General features: G+C 42.0%; 1 protein-coding gene across 6 annotated transcripts in view; it reads right to left on the reverse strand.

The window, feature by feature from the left end:
* Positions 1-4608: 4608 nt before the first annotated feature.
* Positions 4609-15821, reverse strand: part of BCAS3 (BCAS3 microtubule associated cell migration factor) — a 492153-nt gene continuing 480940 nt past the window's right edge. For 4 of the 6 annotated variants that reach the window (XM_038375370.2, XM_038375366.2, XM_038375371.2 and 1 more), the window contains one exon: positions 4609-5537. In XM_038375370.2, the coding sequence (XP_038231298.1) occupies positions 5389-5537 (149 nt within the window). In that variant the 3' untranslated portion in view covers positions 4609-5388. The remainder of the gene's footprint in view (positions 5538-15821) is intronic. The other 2 variants (XM_038375374.2, XR_006276226.1) reach the window with 2 other exon arrangements.

A 15821-nucleotide genomic window follows, 5' to 3' on the forward strand; every position in this document is an offset into this window, starting at 1 on the left:
AACAAACTGTGGATTTTGTTTGGGTATTTTTGTTTGTTTTTTGTTTTGTTTCATATTTCACACAATTTTAGTGGCCTCACAAAGAAAAAAGAATTTCAGCTCCAGAACTTTATTCCGATTTTGGACAAAGTTAAAAGCAACTTCTGTTGTTGTTGTTGTTGTTGTAACACTCAAAACAGCTGTAGTCTCAAAACCCCATTTCACTTGCTAATTGCAAGTGTTCAGATGGTTCAGTTTAAAGTTACCCTTAGCAGCTGTGAAATATTAAGGTGACGTGCTTACAACCTAGAGGAAGATACTGACCACTTTTACAATAGTTCAGGAGCACAAGGGAAAGCCAACAGGAAATAGTGCAAGCCCTGCATGATAACAAGCCACAGTCTCTCTACTTTCCAAAGCAGAGATATAAGAAATCCAGGAAAACAGTCATATACATAGCTTTGCTACTCCGAAAAACACCAGTGACAACCTAATGAAATGGTTATCAACACACACATTTATCAGGGTGCTGATGGGCATGGGGTTTGTATTCATTTATTTCACATCTTTTCCCCCCTAAAAGCAAAGATCCATCTTCAGGATGACTTTTGGTGGGCTAGTCACAACTTGTGGTGTACACCTTTTTGAGATCTTTTGTACGTGGTCAGTTCATTTTGTTGGCTGAGCTGCTTGAAGCTCCAATACCAGCGATCTTTGTGTTTAGTTCAGCTTCACTGATTGTGCTTGGACCCAGGTATTTGGAGATCATCATTTCTCAGAGCTGAGTATTAAGGACCAGAGTTACTGGTTCTCTTTGGCAGCATTGTGCCATTCCAGCAACGCAAGCAGCCGTACACTTGGTTTAACCACCCAATTAAGCTGGGTTTATGTCTGCTTCGCTGTGCCAGAGCAGAGTAAACCAGCCAAAGCAAATCAGCGAATCTAGCCCAAACTATTGTCTATTCTAAGAAACCATTTTCTGCAACTATTGGCTGTGTTTTGAAATCCTACAGTTTGCAGCACTGGCTCTGCTCTTCATGCCCTGGTCTCAGTCTCTCATTGACTCTGAAACAATGTGAATTTGAACTTCGAACTGCCACATTTGGAGGATCTTTTTCTTTCCACTATGTCTGCAGTGAAATGATCCCCCAATATGATTTACGGGCAATACACGATCGTGTTTATTACAGAAACCAGGGTAGAATAAGAAAGCAATATTTCATGTTAATTCATGAAATCCAACCCCAACTTTAATAGAAGGACTTCACTTTATACTAAAGATGATATACAGCCAGTCCTGCTTTAAATGAGACATTTTTCCTTTTGAACTCAGCAGGAGGGCCACTAGTTACTACTACTGGAAGCAGTTTAAAAACCTGCAAGTCCAGCAGGTCTTTGGGACTCCTTTAGAAACAGCATTTTATATTGAGGCACGGCATTTCTGCATGTTACAGTCTACAAGCTGCACTGACTGACAATACAGCCTTCTGAAACATGCCTTAGATTATTTATACTTGCGCTGTAAGGCTCCAATCCAAAACCCATTGAAGTCAATAGGAGTCTTTCCACATTACTTTAATGGACTTTGGATCAGGCCCTAAAAGTGAAATTCTGACTCCACTGAAGTTAATGGCAAAGCTCCCACTGACATTGACGGGGCCAGGATTTCAATTTACAGGCTCAGTTGTCCAATGGATCAAATGTGCCAGCCAATAAGAGTCCCTGTCCTTAAGCACCTACAGTCTAAGAGCCCCATGCAGAAAACTCTTGAGCCTGATCTACATTTAAATATTTGATCGACCTAGCTAAGGGCTCACAAAGGGCTGTGAGCAATTTCACACTGAGGTTGACCTAAGCCCTGGTATAGTTACAGCTAGGTCAATGCGAGAATTCTTCCATCCACTTAGCTATTGCCTCTCAGAGAGGTGGATTAACTATATCAATGGAAAAAAAACACCCTTCTGTCAATGAAGGAAACATCTACATTACAGTGGTGTAGCTGCAGCTGTGTGTCATGGTAGTGTAGACACAACCATATAGGGTTGTCAGTAGGCCGCTTCACAGAAAGGACTGTCCTTAAGGGCCAAATTCTGTTCTCATTTACACCGGCTCAATGTGCTCAAAGTCAATGCGGCTACACCAGTGCAAATGAGAATGAAAGAGCCAAGCAGATAGGATGCAATGCGGATGTCTAGCAATATGCTCCCTTCTTGGCTAGAACACGAATATCCCTCCAAGGGTAAATGAGGGAAGAGAGGGGAGGAAAGGTGTTGTTCCATTAAGATATTTGGCCCCTTGTTCAAAGAGGATATTCTTTATAACCCTCATTAAGCAAGGTACTTCAGCATGTGACCTCAATGGGAACTACTCACGTGCTTAAAATTAGGCATATGTGGAAGTACCTTGTTGAGACAGGGTCTAAGAAGTTCCCCTTACAAAATACTCCGGTTTCTATGGCACGTACCTGGAGAGCTGGATCTTCACAGCTACTCTGCTAGGTCATCTATGAATGGATCAAATTAATCCTAAATTACTAGAGGAAACAGGCCACCTGAGCTACAATGCATGTTGGTAATTTTGGCGATCTAGCCCTTCTTCCCAGCTTGGGGAAGGGGCTAGTGCCAATGGGATGTTCACGGCAATCTTCAATAAACGAAACGGACAATATTTTGACACTGCCCCAATCTGTAACCACCCCCCCTTTTAAACAAAACATCCTGATTCAAAGGCGCTTCTTACAGCCTGGGAATGTCCACATGGCTGTATTGCAGCATTTATAAAAAAGGATTTAATGCCTGCCAACAACAAACACTTTTCCAGTGACACCAGTCTGAATTATACATTTGCCTACTTTGTGTGTTCAGACAGAGCTAGCAACCAAGCTGTGTGAGGCTTCGCTAATATGAAGAATAGCAGTTGCCTTCCTTAAAAGAACCTTGTCCCTTATGGCCGTTCTTTGGAAAGACTGAAAGGAAATAAGAATCACGGTGACAACACAATCCCTTCTGTATGTGTTAATCTGGATTTTGTTTGAATGTCTGAAACTGACCTTGCCTTGAACTGTGTTAAAAATCCTAACTGGTGTGGACTGACTTGACCTTGTGGTTCCATTTGTTCACAATGCCAGGCCTAGCCTAATTCGCTTAGTTCAATCCATTATTTCACAGACATAAAAGAAATGCAGCATTACAGCAGAGCCTGTTAGCACAGCTCTAGCCATTGGGCCAGATCTGCAAGGACTTCCTCCCCGAAGACGCAGGCAAATGGCTATTGATTTCAAGAGAGAGTTTTTGCCTGAAAAAGGACTGATTACAGACTGAATAAACACCTGAAATTTTCCCGCAAACTCCCATTGCTTAGTGGTTTCTAAGATAGATAGAAAAAAAAACTTCTGCGAATCAGAGGTTTGGCAGAGTCGGGGGAAAAAAAAAAAGATTTGAGCCTGAGTGTGAATTTGATTTTTGGCATTTGGGGACTGGGGCTAAGTCAGACGACGGTCAATTTTGCATCAGTAAATGTGGTTGTTTTTAAGCTATAAGACTGCAAAAAGATTTGTGGGTTTAGATAGCTTCCTTTCATTTTCCATGACTCAAAATGGGTTATATTAAAAAAGAAGAAGTTAGAAGGAAATTTCATAAGCTGTTAGTCCCTTCTGGGTTTCTACTTCTTAAAAAAAAATAAATAAAAAAAAATCAGCTGAAATACTGAGGTTTATGTGGCTGCTGGGATGAGCAGTCACTAGAATTGTTTCCTACTAATATCTGTATATTATATGGGTTGCAGCTTCTTTCATTTTATAGTTAACACTTTATTTAATGCAGTAGATGTTAATGAATGGCTGTGTAGTCAATAGTCCAAAACCAGAGGGTCAGGCCCTCGCAGCTAATGTAAATTGGCTTAGCTCCATTGAAGTCAATGGGCCAGATCCTCAACTGGTATAAAAGTCATTGCTCTTACATTGAAACCAGCAGAAGTCAGTAGAGGAGAGAACAGAGGCTCCTTGCAATGATCTCGTGGAAGGTTCTTGTCACTACGGTCTGTGAAGATTGGCGGGATTGTTCACCCTGCGACCTCTTCAAATTCAATGGACTCTCCACAAAGGTCTCGTTATAGAGGTTCCTGGGCTGTGTGTCTCGGATCTTACTGAAGTGTGAAAGAGGTACAAGTAGCCAGCGTTGGATGTTATCTCCATGAATAACATATTATCAGGTTGTAACATGCGTCCACTGAGATTATTTTTTAAAAATAACTACTTTATAAAAAAAAAACAACAAAAAATGAACTTGCAAAAACTATGGCCAAAATGTTCTTACTTGGGAGCCGAACGTTAGTCACCCAAACCCATACTGAGGCATTTAAATAGTTGGCCTGATTTTCGGAAGTGCTGACATCCATTTATTTTGATGCCAGGTGCCTAATTTAAGCCATTCATTTTGAAAAGTTTGGTCTGGCATCAATGGCTGACAGTTAAGGATGCAACAGATTTAGTTTGGTGCTCTTAGGTGAGTTTAATTAAGTCCTGGAAGATCTCAATTGTTGGTAAATAAGCACATACTATTTGATATAGGAATATACATGGAGCATACACACATCCTACTAAAATGACAGGAACACTGACACTAAAGCAGGTTGGTTTAAACTTTAGATTTTATTCAACAACACATGCACATTCGGACAGCTAGTAGAGTACCAGTGAACAATTTTTATAACTATGAGATATTTATGACTTCTGTTAGTCAAGTAAGTACATTTCTAAAATACATGACTAGAATCAAACTGGAGCAATAAAGATAATTCTTCCCAAGAACAAAAAGAAACTTCTTCATTTGTAATACTCCTGCCATCAATTAATATCAGCAGGGAACCAAAGGAGGAGAGCAAAGAGATGCATAAACGAAGTAATAACGTATCAGTCCCATTCACCATCTGTCTCGTAGACAGTCCTCAAGTTTTCACTCCCATCAGTTCATTCTTCAGTGCTCCTCAATTTTGAAAACAGCTAGAATTCCTGGCTGGATGGCTAATTCACCACTCAAGTTATTCAGGTGCCCTTTTTTTAAGCATGAAAAAGCAGGTAATGGTTGTAAAATCATGGGCTCAGCCAAAAAATGGTTTCAAAAGTATTTCTCCTCTAAACGGTCTCTTCCTGGACACACCAAAAAGAAGCCAACAAGCTGTAAGGATTGAAGAAAGTGTCTCTTCTTATCAATATTGCACAGGAAAACAAACCCAATAAATTGCCAATCTATTTTAAGAAGACTTTAAGCACAAGAGTCGTCAATATTTATTAGTGTAACAAGAACCATCCAACACTGCAGCTAACTGGTGGGTGAAATACACATCAAAACTGTTTAGATGGAGCGACATTGGGCTAGCCTGTCTGAATTCCTCCTCGTATGTTTGGCTAATTTAAGGGAATCCTGTAGGGAAAAGACTTAAAGGCTGGCTTTCGTTTGTCGGGAGAGGTGATCTGTAACCATCATAATTGCGTGGAATGCTTCCGCTGGTGGAACCAGAACTGTTACTGAGAGTCTCTATGCTTCCTTCTCGCTGAAGCTCTGAAATGGAACGAGAAAACAGGACCTGGTTAATGTTTCAGATAAAAGAACAACGTTTGCCATGAGAAGGCCATTTTACTGACAAATCTGTTTATTGTATCACTGTTCTAACATTGCATTCACTCGTCATCCACCTTTTACTGGGTGATTTGACGAAACACTCTTGAGGCATCACATCTACCTCTTTGCTAGGCTTATATTTCAATCTGAATAAAAATGGAGTTTTAAACATCTAAATCTTGTATTTCAGTTTCAGATGTGGTGTATAATCAAGTCCTTGGGGATGAGTACATTGATTTGCAATATATTAAGATCCAAAATCAGAGATTTGCAAGATTGAACTAAGAAGAATTATAGAACTCCTATTGACAAACAATGGCATAATTTCACTAAACAGGCAGAGCTGGTGATATGACTGGACTAGAAAAGGAGTTCAGTTGTGACACTCACTAACTGTGACCTTCAACAACCGCACTCAACCAATGCAATTCAACAGCCTATTTAAAAAAAGATTTTCCACAACTTCTTTATGCTGTACATACAGTGGGAAGCATCTTTGTGGTTTCTGAGGCAAACAGAAACAACAAACTTTCCTGGGTGCTTATCTGCTAGGGCTAATGTCTCAAAGCAAAAGAAGAAAGCAGAAATGATCATGGTTAGTGTCTATTTAATTTACATCACCAAAAAGGTGATGATTGCAGAGGGCTGGAAGAGTCTGTAAACAGGCCCAGGGACCTAAGGTTACTACCATTTGGACAGGATTTATTTCCCTCTTGCAATCATGCACGTATCATTCCTCCCATGCTGGTCTTAACTCTCAAAATACTCATATTTTTATGTGGGCAGAACATCATTTCTAAGTCTGACTCCGTGTGAGCCACTTGAATCCAAACATTGACTCAGTGGCAGCGTGCAGGCAATGCGACTGGGCAGTATCACACTCTCCAGCACTCAGCGATGGCACGCAGCGGTGATATTAGGCAGGACCACACGTACAGCACAAGCATCCTCTCCCAGCCACTCAGTGACAGATTATAACAAATATTCTGGTGAGTTGCAAAGTGAGAGCCAAAGCCCACGCTCCGCTCTCTGTTTCTACTCAACCTTTACTCAAGATGGATGGATAAAAAGGGGTAAGACCTATGATGTGAAGCCCCTAATAATTCTGCTATGGGAAAGGGGGGGATTGGAAAAAACCCCACAGTCTATCTGTAGGCCATTGACCGGATTGGTATAATGTTGAAAGGCACTTGTGCTACTATGGTGATGGGTACAGGATAAACACATGGAGCACACAGATTGACAGACAAAGAGTTTTTCCTATTGACTTCAATGGGAGTTTTTCTTGAACAAGGACTGGCTAGGAAGCGAGTAAAGGACTGCAGGATTTGGGTGAATGATTCTAAATGTTGTCACTGCCAAATTTTACTGTATCTCTGCCATTCACGGAGTTCAGTCTTTCAATGGGATTCTACTTCATTTATAAACACTACGACAGTCCCTTTATTGCACTGAGACTCAGAGACAAGGACAAACATATAAGTAAAATGCACTGCCCCAGCAACAAGCTTCACCACTAAAACAAAAAACACCCCACCCAAGTACCTTTTTAACAGTGCACCGTTCCTCTTAGCATTAATATGCGGTACATGTGCATAGATGGGATCATAGATCCATTTGAATTGACACCTCATCTAGTAAGACGTGGCAAATTTAGTACTTGATCTAGTACTTTAGTACTTGAAGTAGTTCGCAATGGAGATAATTGGCATAGGTTACACCAAAAAACAAATCTGCAGTGACAATGCCCTAATCATGGTTTTCTTGCCAGTGTTTTGTTAAGGAATGTACAATGTATAAATGTCTTCATATTCCTTCATATCCTAACTGTCCCAGGAGTTCATGAAGTAAAAACAGTCATTTTAATCAGAAATGAGTGGTGAATCCCACATGAATGCTATGCTGATCTTGGCTGATTTTGTGCTTTTATCTCCCCTTGCACACAGCTGGCTTGGTTAAATGTCTCACATCAGAGCTTTCACTCACTGTGTAGCCATCACCAATAAGATAGAACACGGGTAGGCTCCAATCAAACATCATTAGGGCTGTTGAACTCCTTACAAGGTTACTTTCCTCTCTCTCTCTCTTTTTAAAACCATAATTGATTTTCAGGCAAGTGCTGCATTTTCAGTACCATTAAAAAAAAGAAGAAGCAACATTTATTTTTCCTCAGTACTGTAGACTCCCAAAGCCCAAATGCTGAGCAGCAAAATGCCAGCTTATAGTTAGGGGGGAAGAATGCATGAGATTCTGGCTGAGGTGTTACATAACTCCAGCCTTTTTTAGTAACAGTGCCTTTATATTAGCCATTCCTCAGTGATTTACTTAGTACCTTAAAGTGGGATTTTTTTTCCTGAGAATCAAAGCCTTACGGCTTTTCAGGGGTGCTAAGCAATGATCGATCCTGCTCTTCTCAGTGCAAAGTGACAGTGCTCAGCACCTCTGAAAATTAGGCCACTCATCTGCATGTATTTTACTGCTGCTCTGAAATGAAAAACCTTTCCATTACAAGCCAGTATACAGTCACTGAAGAAGAGCGCTCTCTGTGGGAGGCTGCCTGCATTACTTCTTGCTATCATTAGGGACGCCATGGGGGCTAGTGCCAAGGAGTAAAACAGCACTGAGAAAAACCTAAGAAAATTGGAGAGGAGTTGAGATTTAGTGGATGGGGCACTGGACTGGGAGTCAGGAGACACTGAGCTCCTGGTGTGATCCTTGGGCAAGCTGGTTCACCTCTCTCTGTCTCTGTTCCCCATCCCACCCTTTGTCTTGGTTATTTAGACTGTACCCTCTTTGGGGCAGGGCCAGGCTTGCTAAGTGTTTGTACAACACCCATCACAATGGAGCCTAACTCTTAGCTCAGGCCTCTACAGGCTACTGTAATGCAACAATACACAATTCAGGTTAAAAATGAGAATGAACTGTGTGACTAAGTTAAAGGTTAAAGTAGAAACAAAGAACCAAGTTCTGGCTGCATGTAGGCACACATCAAAAACCAACAGGTCTTGGGTGGAAGTTTTCACCCTAAAGCCTGTGCGTCTCTCCTGGCAGAGTTCCTCTGTGCGGCTCCATGGACTCGTTTGAGGAGCAGTGGGCACTGTCTGGGGTTCTTTGCTCTGTGTCCCCCTTGAAGCCCTGATTTTAAACCTCTGACCTATCCTACTTTCCTGTATTTTCATTTGTTGTCTCCTGGATTTAGCTGATCCCCTTGTATTTCTGGCCCTTCCCCTGTGCAGAGGGGGAAGTCTTTTTGGTTTCATAGATGGATTCCCTTTGGGGATCCATCCAGAACACAGGGACCAAAGAGGCCTAAAGCCTACAGACGTTCTGTTCTGTGCTCCACCGAGGAGCAGTCTGGGGATCAGGGGACATGCTCTGCATCTTTGTGAGTGTATGTCCCCAGTCCCACTGATGCAAATTCCGCCCTACAGATTAATCTGAGTTCACTCAAACGTTTCAGCATTATGTGTACACTTGTTCTGGAGCCAGTTACACAGCAAGACGGAGGTGCAACATACTTTGATATGTAAGGTGCCATTGCTGAAATCCCAAGTGCTACATTATAAAGCACCACGAAGAAGAACCCAGGCTCTCTACCCCTGCATGCACCTGGGGAGGCTGTTTCCTATTCTGCCCCTCAGAGCAGCTATACAACGTGGGTTTAGGCATTTCATGGTCACCAGAGACCAACCCCATTGTAAATATGGCAGTCAGGCTCATGGCTATTACATCAATGGACAAAGTCAGCATGGTCATTACATTCCTGAATGTCAATCAGATAAGGAAGCATTTTAAAGGGGACAGAATCATAGAAGCGTAGGACTGGAAGGGACCTCGGGAGGTCATCTAGTCCAATCCCTGCACTCAAGGCAGGACTATGTAATAACTAGACCATTCCTGACAGGTATTGGTCTAATCTGTTCTTAAGAACCTCTAATGGTGGAGATTCCAGAACCTCCCTAGGCAAAAGGATGTGTGGTCCAAAGTCAACGTAAGCTCCATTCTGAAGCTCTGCCAGGGACAACAGAATGACCCACTGTCTTGAAGACTGTCCTCCAGCTTTTGGGGTAGAAAACAGGGGACAGGCTCAAGATAGGGCGTAGTGGAGTAAAAAGTGCTAATATCCTGTAAGCAAGCTGTTTCACACCAACCAGCTGTAGGGAGGGGAAGGGGCCAGATGGCCAGTCTATTTTCTGAAAAGACTTGATAGAACCAGTTTCCATGACCTTTTGGGGCTTGTGTATGTCAAGAGATGCAGGCTCATAGAAAGGCTACATTATAGTTAATAGACAAATCATTTATTTGTATTGTATGGTTACAGAAGTAATAACCTTTACAGTAGCAGTACCCTTGATGGCTAAAAGGAAAATGTCCAAGGGTGAAATCCTGGTTACACTGAAGTCAATGGGAGTTTTGCCATTGATCTGAATGGGGCCAAGCTTCCACCCAACATTTGGCCATCTTTCTTTCTCCTATACATCATTACACAGTCCGCGTAAGCCTTTCAATACGTCTATCTTTCTCAGAGCAGCTTTTTCAATATTGTTTTCCTTAAATCAATTCCAGCAGCATTTCTTAAGAACCCTGCAGTAACAAAGCAATGTTCATGTGTGCTAGAGACGAAATTAAAATTTGGTAAGATAACCACCTAAGCTTCCCAGGAGAGTACTATCAACCCTCATGAGCACACAAAAATCCACCTTTGAATGACTGTCAAACAATTCTTAAGAGGTATCTATTTAAACACGTTTCAGCATTTCCAGTTTAAACCACTTTTTTCTTTCATGTATGTACAGTTCAGAGGGAAAAAAAATCTCTGCCAATTGAAACCCTTGAAACTAGGCATTCGCATGGGACTTAATTTATCAAAGGACAGACAGATTTTTAAATGATACATATTTTAAAGAAAATATAAGATTCCTAGTCCAATACTGTTTTACACTCTCAAAAATTATAATATGATCATGATTAAAACAGGGGAAAATGTTAAATGGTGGAGATTTTGCTTCCTACTTGTTCCCTTTTCCATCTTTTAAAAATTTACTGTTTTAAAAGAATATAAAGGAACTGAAACAAAAAGCTCCTTTAAATAATATTAAGTTTGTGACATAAACCAAGCAAAGCCAGTGAATTTGGGGGAGATTTCCAAAGGCACAGATGGAAACTGGATATTTTTGTACCTATGAAAATCTCCCTCTTAAAAGTTCTGTTCTTAACTATTCCGTTTATATAGTGGGGGTGGAGGAGGTGCAGCACACATCTAAAATATGCATGGACCTCAAAAGTGACATTATGCTGGGGGCATGTATGGCTTAAGGGATAATGAGTCTTTTTGCTAGGTTGCGAATTCAAATCTAGCCCAGATTGGCAGTACCCAAAAGTCTTTAATATCATATGGCTCATGTGAAGTATATCTGGTAATCATACTGCAGATGCTCACATAAAAACACCCACTTTCACATGTGGATCTAGCTGGCAATTTCAGCAGGCAGATGAAGGACTGAATGGGTGTAACCCTAAATGCTGAAGAAAGAGGACTATTAGTGGACTGGGAGTCAGGAGACCCCTGTTCTATTCCTTACTCAGCCACTGCCTTCCTCTGTGACCCTGGGCAAGTCTCAGACCTACTCTGCACTAGGAAGTTAGGCTGGTATAATTACATCACTTAGAGGTGTGAAACATCCACACCCCAAAGCCAACCTAACCCTCGGTGCACACAGCTCTAGGTCAATGGGTCGACCTAGCTACTGCCTCTCAGGGAGGTGGAGCACATTTGCAAACAGGAGAGCTTCTCCGGACAGTGTAGGTCATGTCTTCACTGAAGTGCTACAGCGGTGCTGTTGCACAGCTGCAGTGTTTTAAGTGTAGACAAGCCCTTAATCTTGCCATGTCTGCTTCCTTGTCTATAAAAAGGGATAATTCTACAAACCCAACTTTGAAAAGCACTCTGAGATCCTTGACTGCGCAGCGCTATGGAAGTGCAACATATTATTATTCTAGTACCTTCTCAACTCCAGAGGTGAACCCTCCAGGTCATTGGCATGGCTGTAAGGAAGCTCGCACAGCTGCTGCCTGGGCTATACCTGTTCTATGGATAAGTAGAGGGCTAAGTTCACTCAAAACCAAAGCCAACGTCCACCTGCAGAAGGAAGTGAGTGAAAGGCAGAATGGGAGTCTTAGCTTAGAACGTCCTTGCTTATGTTGGCTGTGGGAGGTCACAAGTTTAGCGTTGCTCAAATACTGGAAGATAGATCTGTCCCTGGTGTAATTCTGTTGGCTTCAATCGTGTGTTATGCCAGGAATGGACTTGGCCCTAGGTTGTCTGCAGGTTATTTCATCTACATTTCCACAGGTATATACTGCCAAGATGTATTAACTTCCTTAAATATAGCAGTAAAACAACTTCTTATGATGCACTTTAATGGGCCTGTACACTAGCCAACAAATCGTGTCTCACATAAAACACATTCCAATTTATAGATTTGCTGGCTATTTGCGATAACTGCAGTTTTCTTCTGCTGAGGCAAGAAAACCAGGGTTGAGTCTTCAGGGTCTGCAAAATGGAGAGGCGAAGGAAAAGGGGGCCTCTAGGAGTTATTTATGGCGTCAAAATAACGCAAGACCTGCTCTTCTCATAGCATTTCCACCATCAAGGAAATGAAATACTGTGAGAAGACCAGCACTTGCATTACTTTGGCACCATAAATGGCTCCCTGAGGCATTAAAAAGCCTGTGAAAGATAAACACAAATACAAATAAACACTAATACTGGAAACATAAATACTAAAACCTGCCTGCATCCCTAGAGGAAATGACTCACAAAGTTCTGATTGGCCTTTAAAAAAAAAAAAAGGCAGAAACATCTGCTGAAGAGATGAGGAGGAAGCCAGTTCAGGAGAGCTCAGAGAAACCCTCTTCTCACTTTTGATGCTCACTGTAACAGCCACCAGCAGAGGAAATGGGAATCACAGAAAAATAGAGGGCTTCAGAGCACATGCGAGTTGAACTTTGTTGAGGAGAGAAACAACAAAAAACTTATCTCTAATGCTGCACATCTGCCAAAGAATGTCAAAGGAAACATGGGGCTCAAAAAATAAGGGAAGAAAGACAAAACTATCAACAATTATTCTCTACCTGCTAATGTGCAGATTTGTGTCAATGTGGCTCCGTGGCCTTGGGAGGCTGGGGGACTGATTCTCATCTATTGCTGGTGCAAACCAGGATTATGCTCCTCTTAAATCAATGGAGGCATGCTAGTGTAGAACAGATCAGAACAAGGACCAATATCTCCCAGTACAGAAGGAGTGAGAGAATTCGTTTCTCCTGAAAAAAGTCTCCAGGACCAAAGAGGCAGGAGGGGAAATGCTGCAGGGAGCCACGTTTCTAGTGGCTAGAGTAGGGAGGTGACTAGCTTGCAATACTTGTTTCACTGTACTTTTCAGAGAAGAACCCTAACATATTTCCTCATGCTCAGTTAACACTATCAGAAAATACACACCACTCCTTAGACTGATACTACTGCACCCATTCTAAGCCTGGCAGAGGAGGTTCACCCAAAATGCTGACAGCAAGATTTGGACCTGAAGAACAACCGACACATTGAAATAGCAGGTATTTTACCAGATTTGGCAACGACTCACTCATACAGTGGGATGATGTGTAAACTCTGGATGCCCACCGCGAAGGTACTCATTTTATCAGTGGTTGTTTGGAACAGATTATAAGTTCCTAGGAAAGGACTCGTGCTCATATACTCGTAAAGCACTGCACACAGATGAATACATCCCTCAACCTCTCACCGTCCTGTGTATCTATTCCTCCATCCCCAGAGTATATGGTACAAAGCCTGGTTATTTGTTTTGATAGAAGAGGCTTCTTTCTGCTTTTACTCTGGCCACGCTTTTCAAAAGTGACAAATAGTTTAGGAAGACACCTTAAGGGGGCCTGATTTCGCAAGGGTGGGGGCCCAGCACTTCCTGGAAATCAGGCCCCCTTAAGGCGTTTCACATTGGGCACAAGTCACTTTTGAAAATCTTGGCCTCTATCCCACGTGTAAACAAAATGAACTCCCCACCCTCATTTCTATACAGGCCACCTAGATTGAGGCCCCACCCTGCCAGGGGGTGCAGGCACTCACCAAGTAGCTGTCTCTGTGCATGTACACATATACACAAAGGTAACAGCACAGTGATGGGTGCCCCAGAGAGGCACGTAACTCTAATAATAATGATTTTCTTGTGGCCTTCTCTAGGTCCCAGATTTTTTTCATCAGACAATCATCCTACCACTCCTGTTGTCACTTTGTTGCTCTGCTGAATCATAGAGTTGGGGTGAACTGGGGACCTGTAATAAGAGCTCTGGAATGTGTAGGGAGAGGATGACCACTGAGCCCATTGAGGCTGAATGACAGCTGCAGGGGGTGAGCCAGGTTTAGACGGGAGGCACGCTTTCCTCTGTGCTTGGTAAGTGTGGAGCACATTTCAGGTACTACTGCAATCTAAACCTGATTAACAGAGCAATAGGAACTCAAATGCATGGCTTTCTGTGTTCCATAACTCCCTCCCCATGCTGTCCTGTTTTCATCCCTACCAAAGGCTGAAAACAGCATCAGTGATATATTTCCTTCAGTGCACACAGCACATGCTGTATTCTGTTGCATTAGTGAGCTAATTGCCAGAAATTGGTAGGAAATACTTATTTCTGTTAATATTTGCCTTCAGTTTTCAAATACCAAGCCTCATCCTACCTTGCAGTCTCAGCGTACTGCAAAAATAATCTTCTGCTTTTATTAATCTTTGTGCCAACGATGGGGGCGGGAGGAATGGCGCTATCTCAAAGCTTGTGATCTTCAGGTATGTGTCAGAGCAGAACAAGTTACACCAGGCACCAGTCCAAGCCAGGCTGCTGTACATTCAATTCAAAAAAGCTTCAGGAACTATCAAAGGACTATGGCAAATCTAGAAAGGTATAAAGCCCTGCCAACCCTAAATGTGAAGCCATTTTATATGGCACATTAATTCAATGCCTAAAGAAAATCTATATAGCCCTCTTTTGCCAGGAACACTCATAAATTATGCTGCCTTTCTTATTTGTGCTCTCTCTGTAGTGGTCCACTTGAAGCCATGCTATCTCCTTTATGTCTACTCAAAAATCTCATCTCTAGTGCATTATTTCTTCTAATGGTTTTTCCTTTCTCTCTGTTTGACTTCCCCTACAGCAGTCTGTTAAGCACAGTTTCAAAATATCCTCAAAAATCATTTGCTGGAAGAGCTGACCCTTTACTCTACCTACTGAGAATGGCACAAACTCCTGTACAGCATGGCAGAGATGCAGCCTGGATAAATGATACAATGACAGCCAGCCTGATGTGTCAGGGTAGTGGGGAAGCAGCAGCAACTCTGAATACTAGAATTATTCTTCATCAACTCAAACTGTCACAACACATTACACTCAAGCCCTCAGCTTGCTGAAGGAGTGACCCTGGACTGAATGGAAGAGTGCTTGGGGAAAGAACTAATTGTAGCCTCTTTTCACACGTCAGTCACTTTTCACAGCACCAAACCTTTCAAGCTCAACTAATGTCAAGTTCCCTTTTTCTTTTTCTGGGCTGAACATTTTTGAATTATACAGACAGCATTTTTAAAGGAACAAGGTCTCCAGCAAGGGTTTGAGTTGTGGGGGAAGGGAAGGAAGTGCAAGAAATAGTGCACATTGGAAAGTCTATCAGACATCTGAAGATTCATTAGGAATTACTCCATGAACAGCTAGGAATCAAGGAAGTGGTATGGCATATTAGCAACTCATGTTTGAAGCTCTGAGTTCCATTTCTGTCATTCACTGGGATTATTTCACAGGGTCCTTTACAATCCAAATTTAAATTGGAAGTGCTTAGAATCTACTCTCTGCCTTTTTGTGAAACTAGGATGCAGAACTGGTATTTGATCATAACATAGAACAAGAGAAATAAGATGTCTCCCTTTAAAAAGGCCGGGTTAGATGACACTTCACTGGGGACATGAGCAACTTTTGGAAGAACAGTTCAGAAGCAAAAATTAGAACTTCATTTAACAATCAAAGCAAGTTTCTTTTGTTTTGAAGAAAAGCAAACAGTCCCCCCTGCAGCTACATTATTCAGAATCAGGGCACTGTATATGTCCTCTTGCTTAGAATATCCAAGGATTAGACAGTAGGAATGCTCTATATCTTCTTGTTATTAACCTAGAT

This window comes from Dermochelys coriacea, chromosome 17, assembly GCF_009764565.3.
Source record: "Dermochelys coriacea isolate rDerCor1 chromosome 17, rDerCor1.pri.v4, whole genome shotgun sequence".
In the NCBI taxonomy this organism is placed as follows: domain Eukaryota; kingdom Metazoa; phylum Chordata; order Testudines; family Dermochelyidae; genus Dermochelys; species Dermochelys coriacea.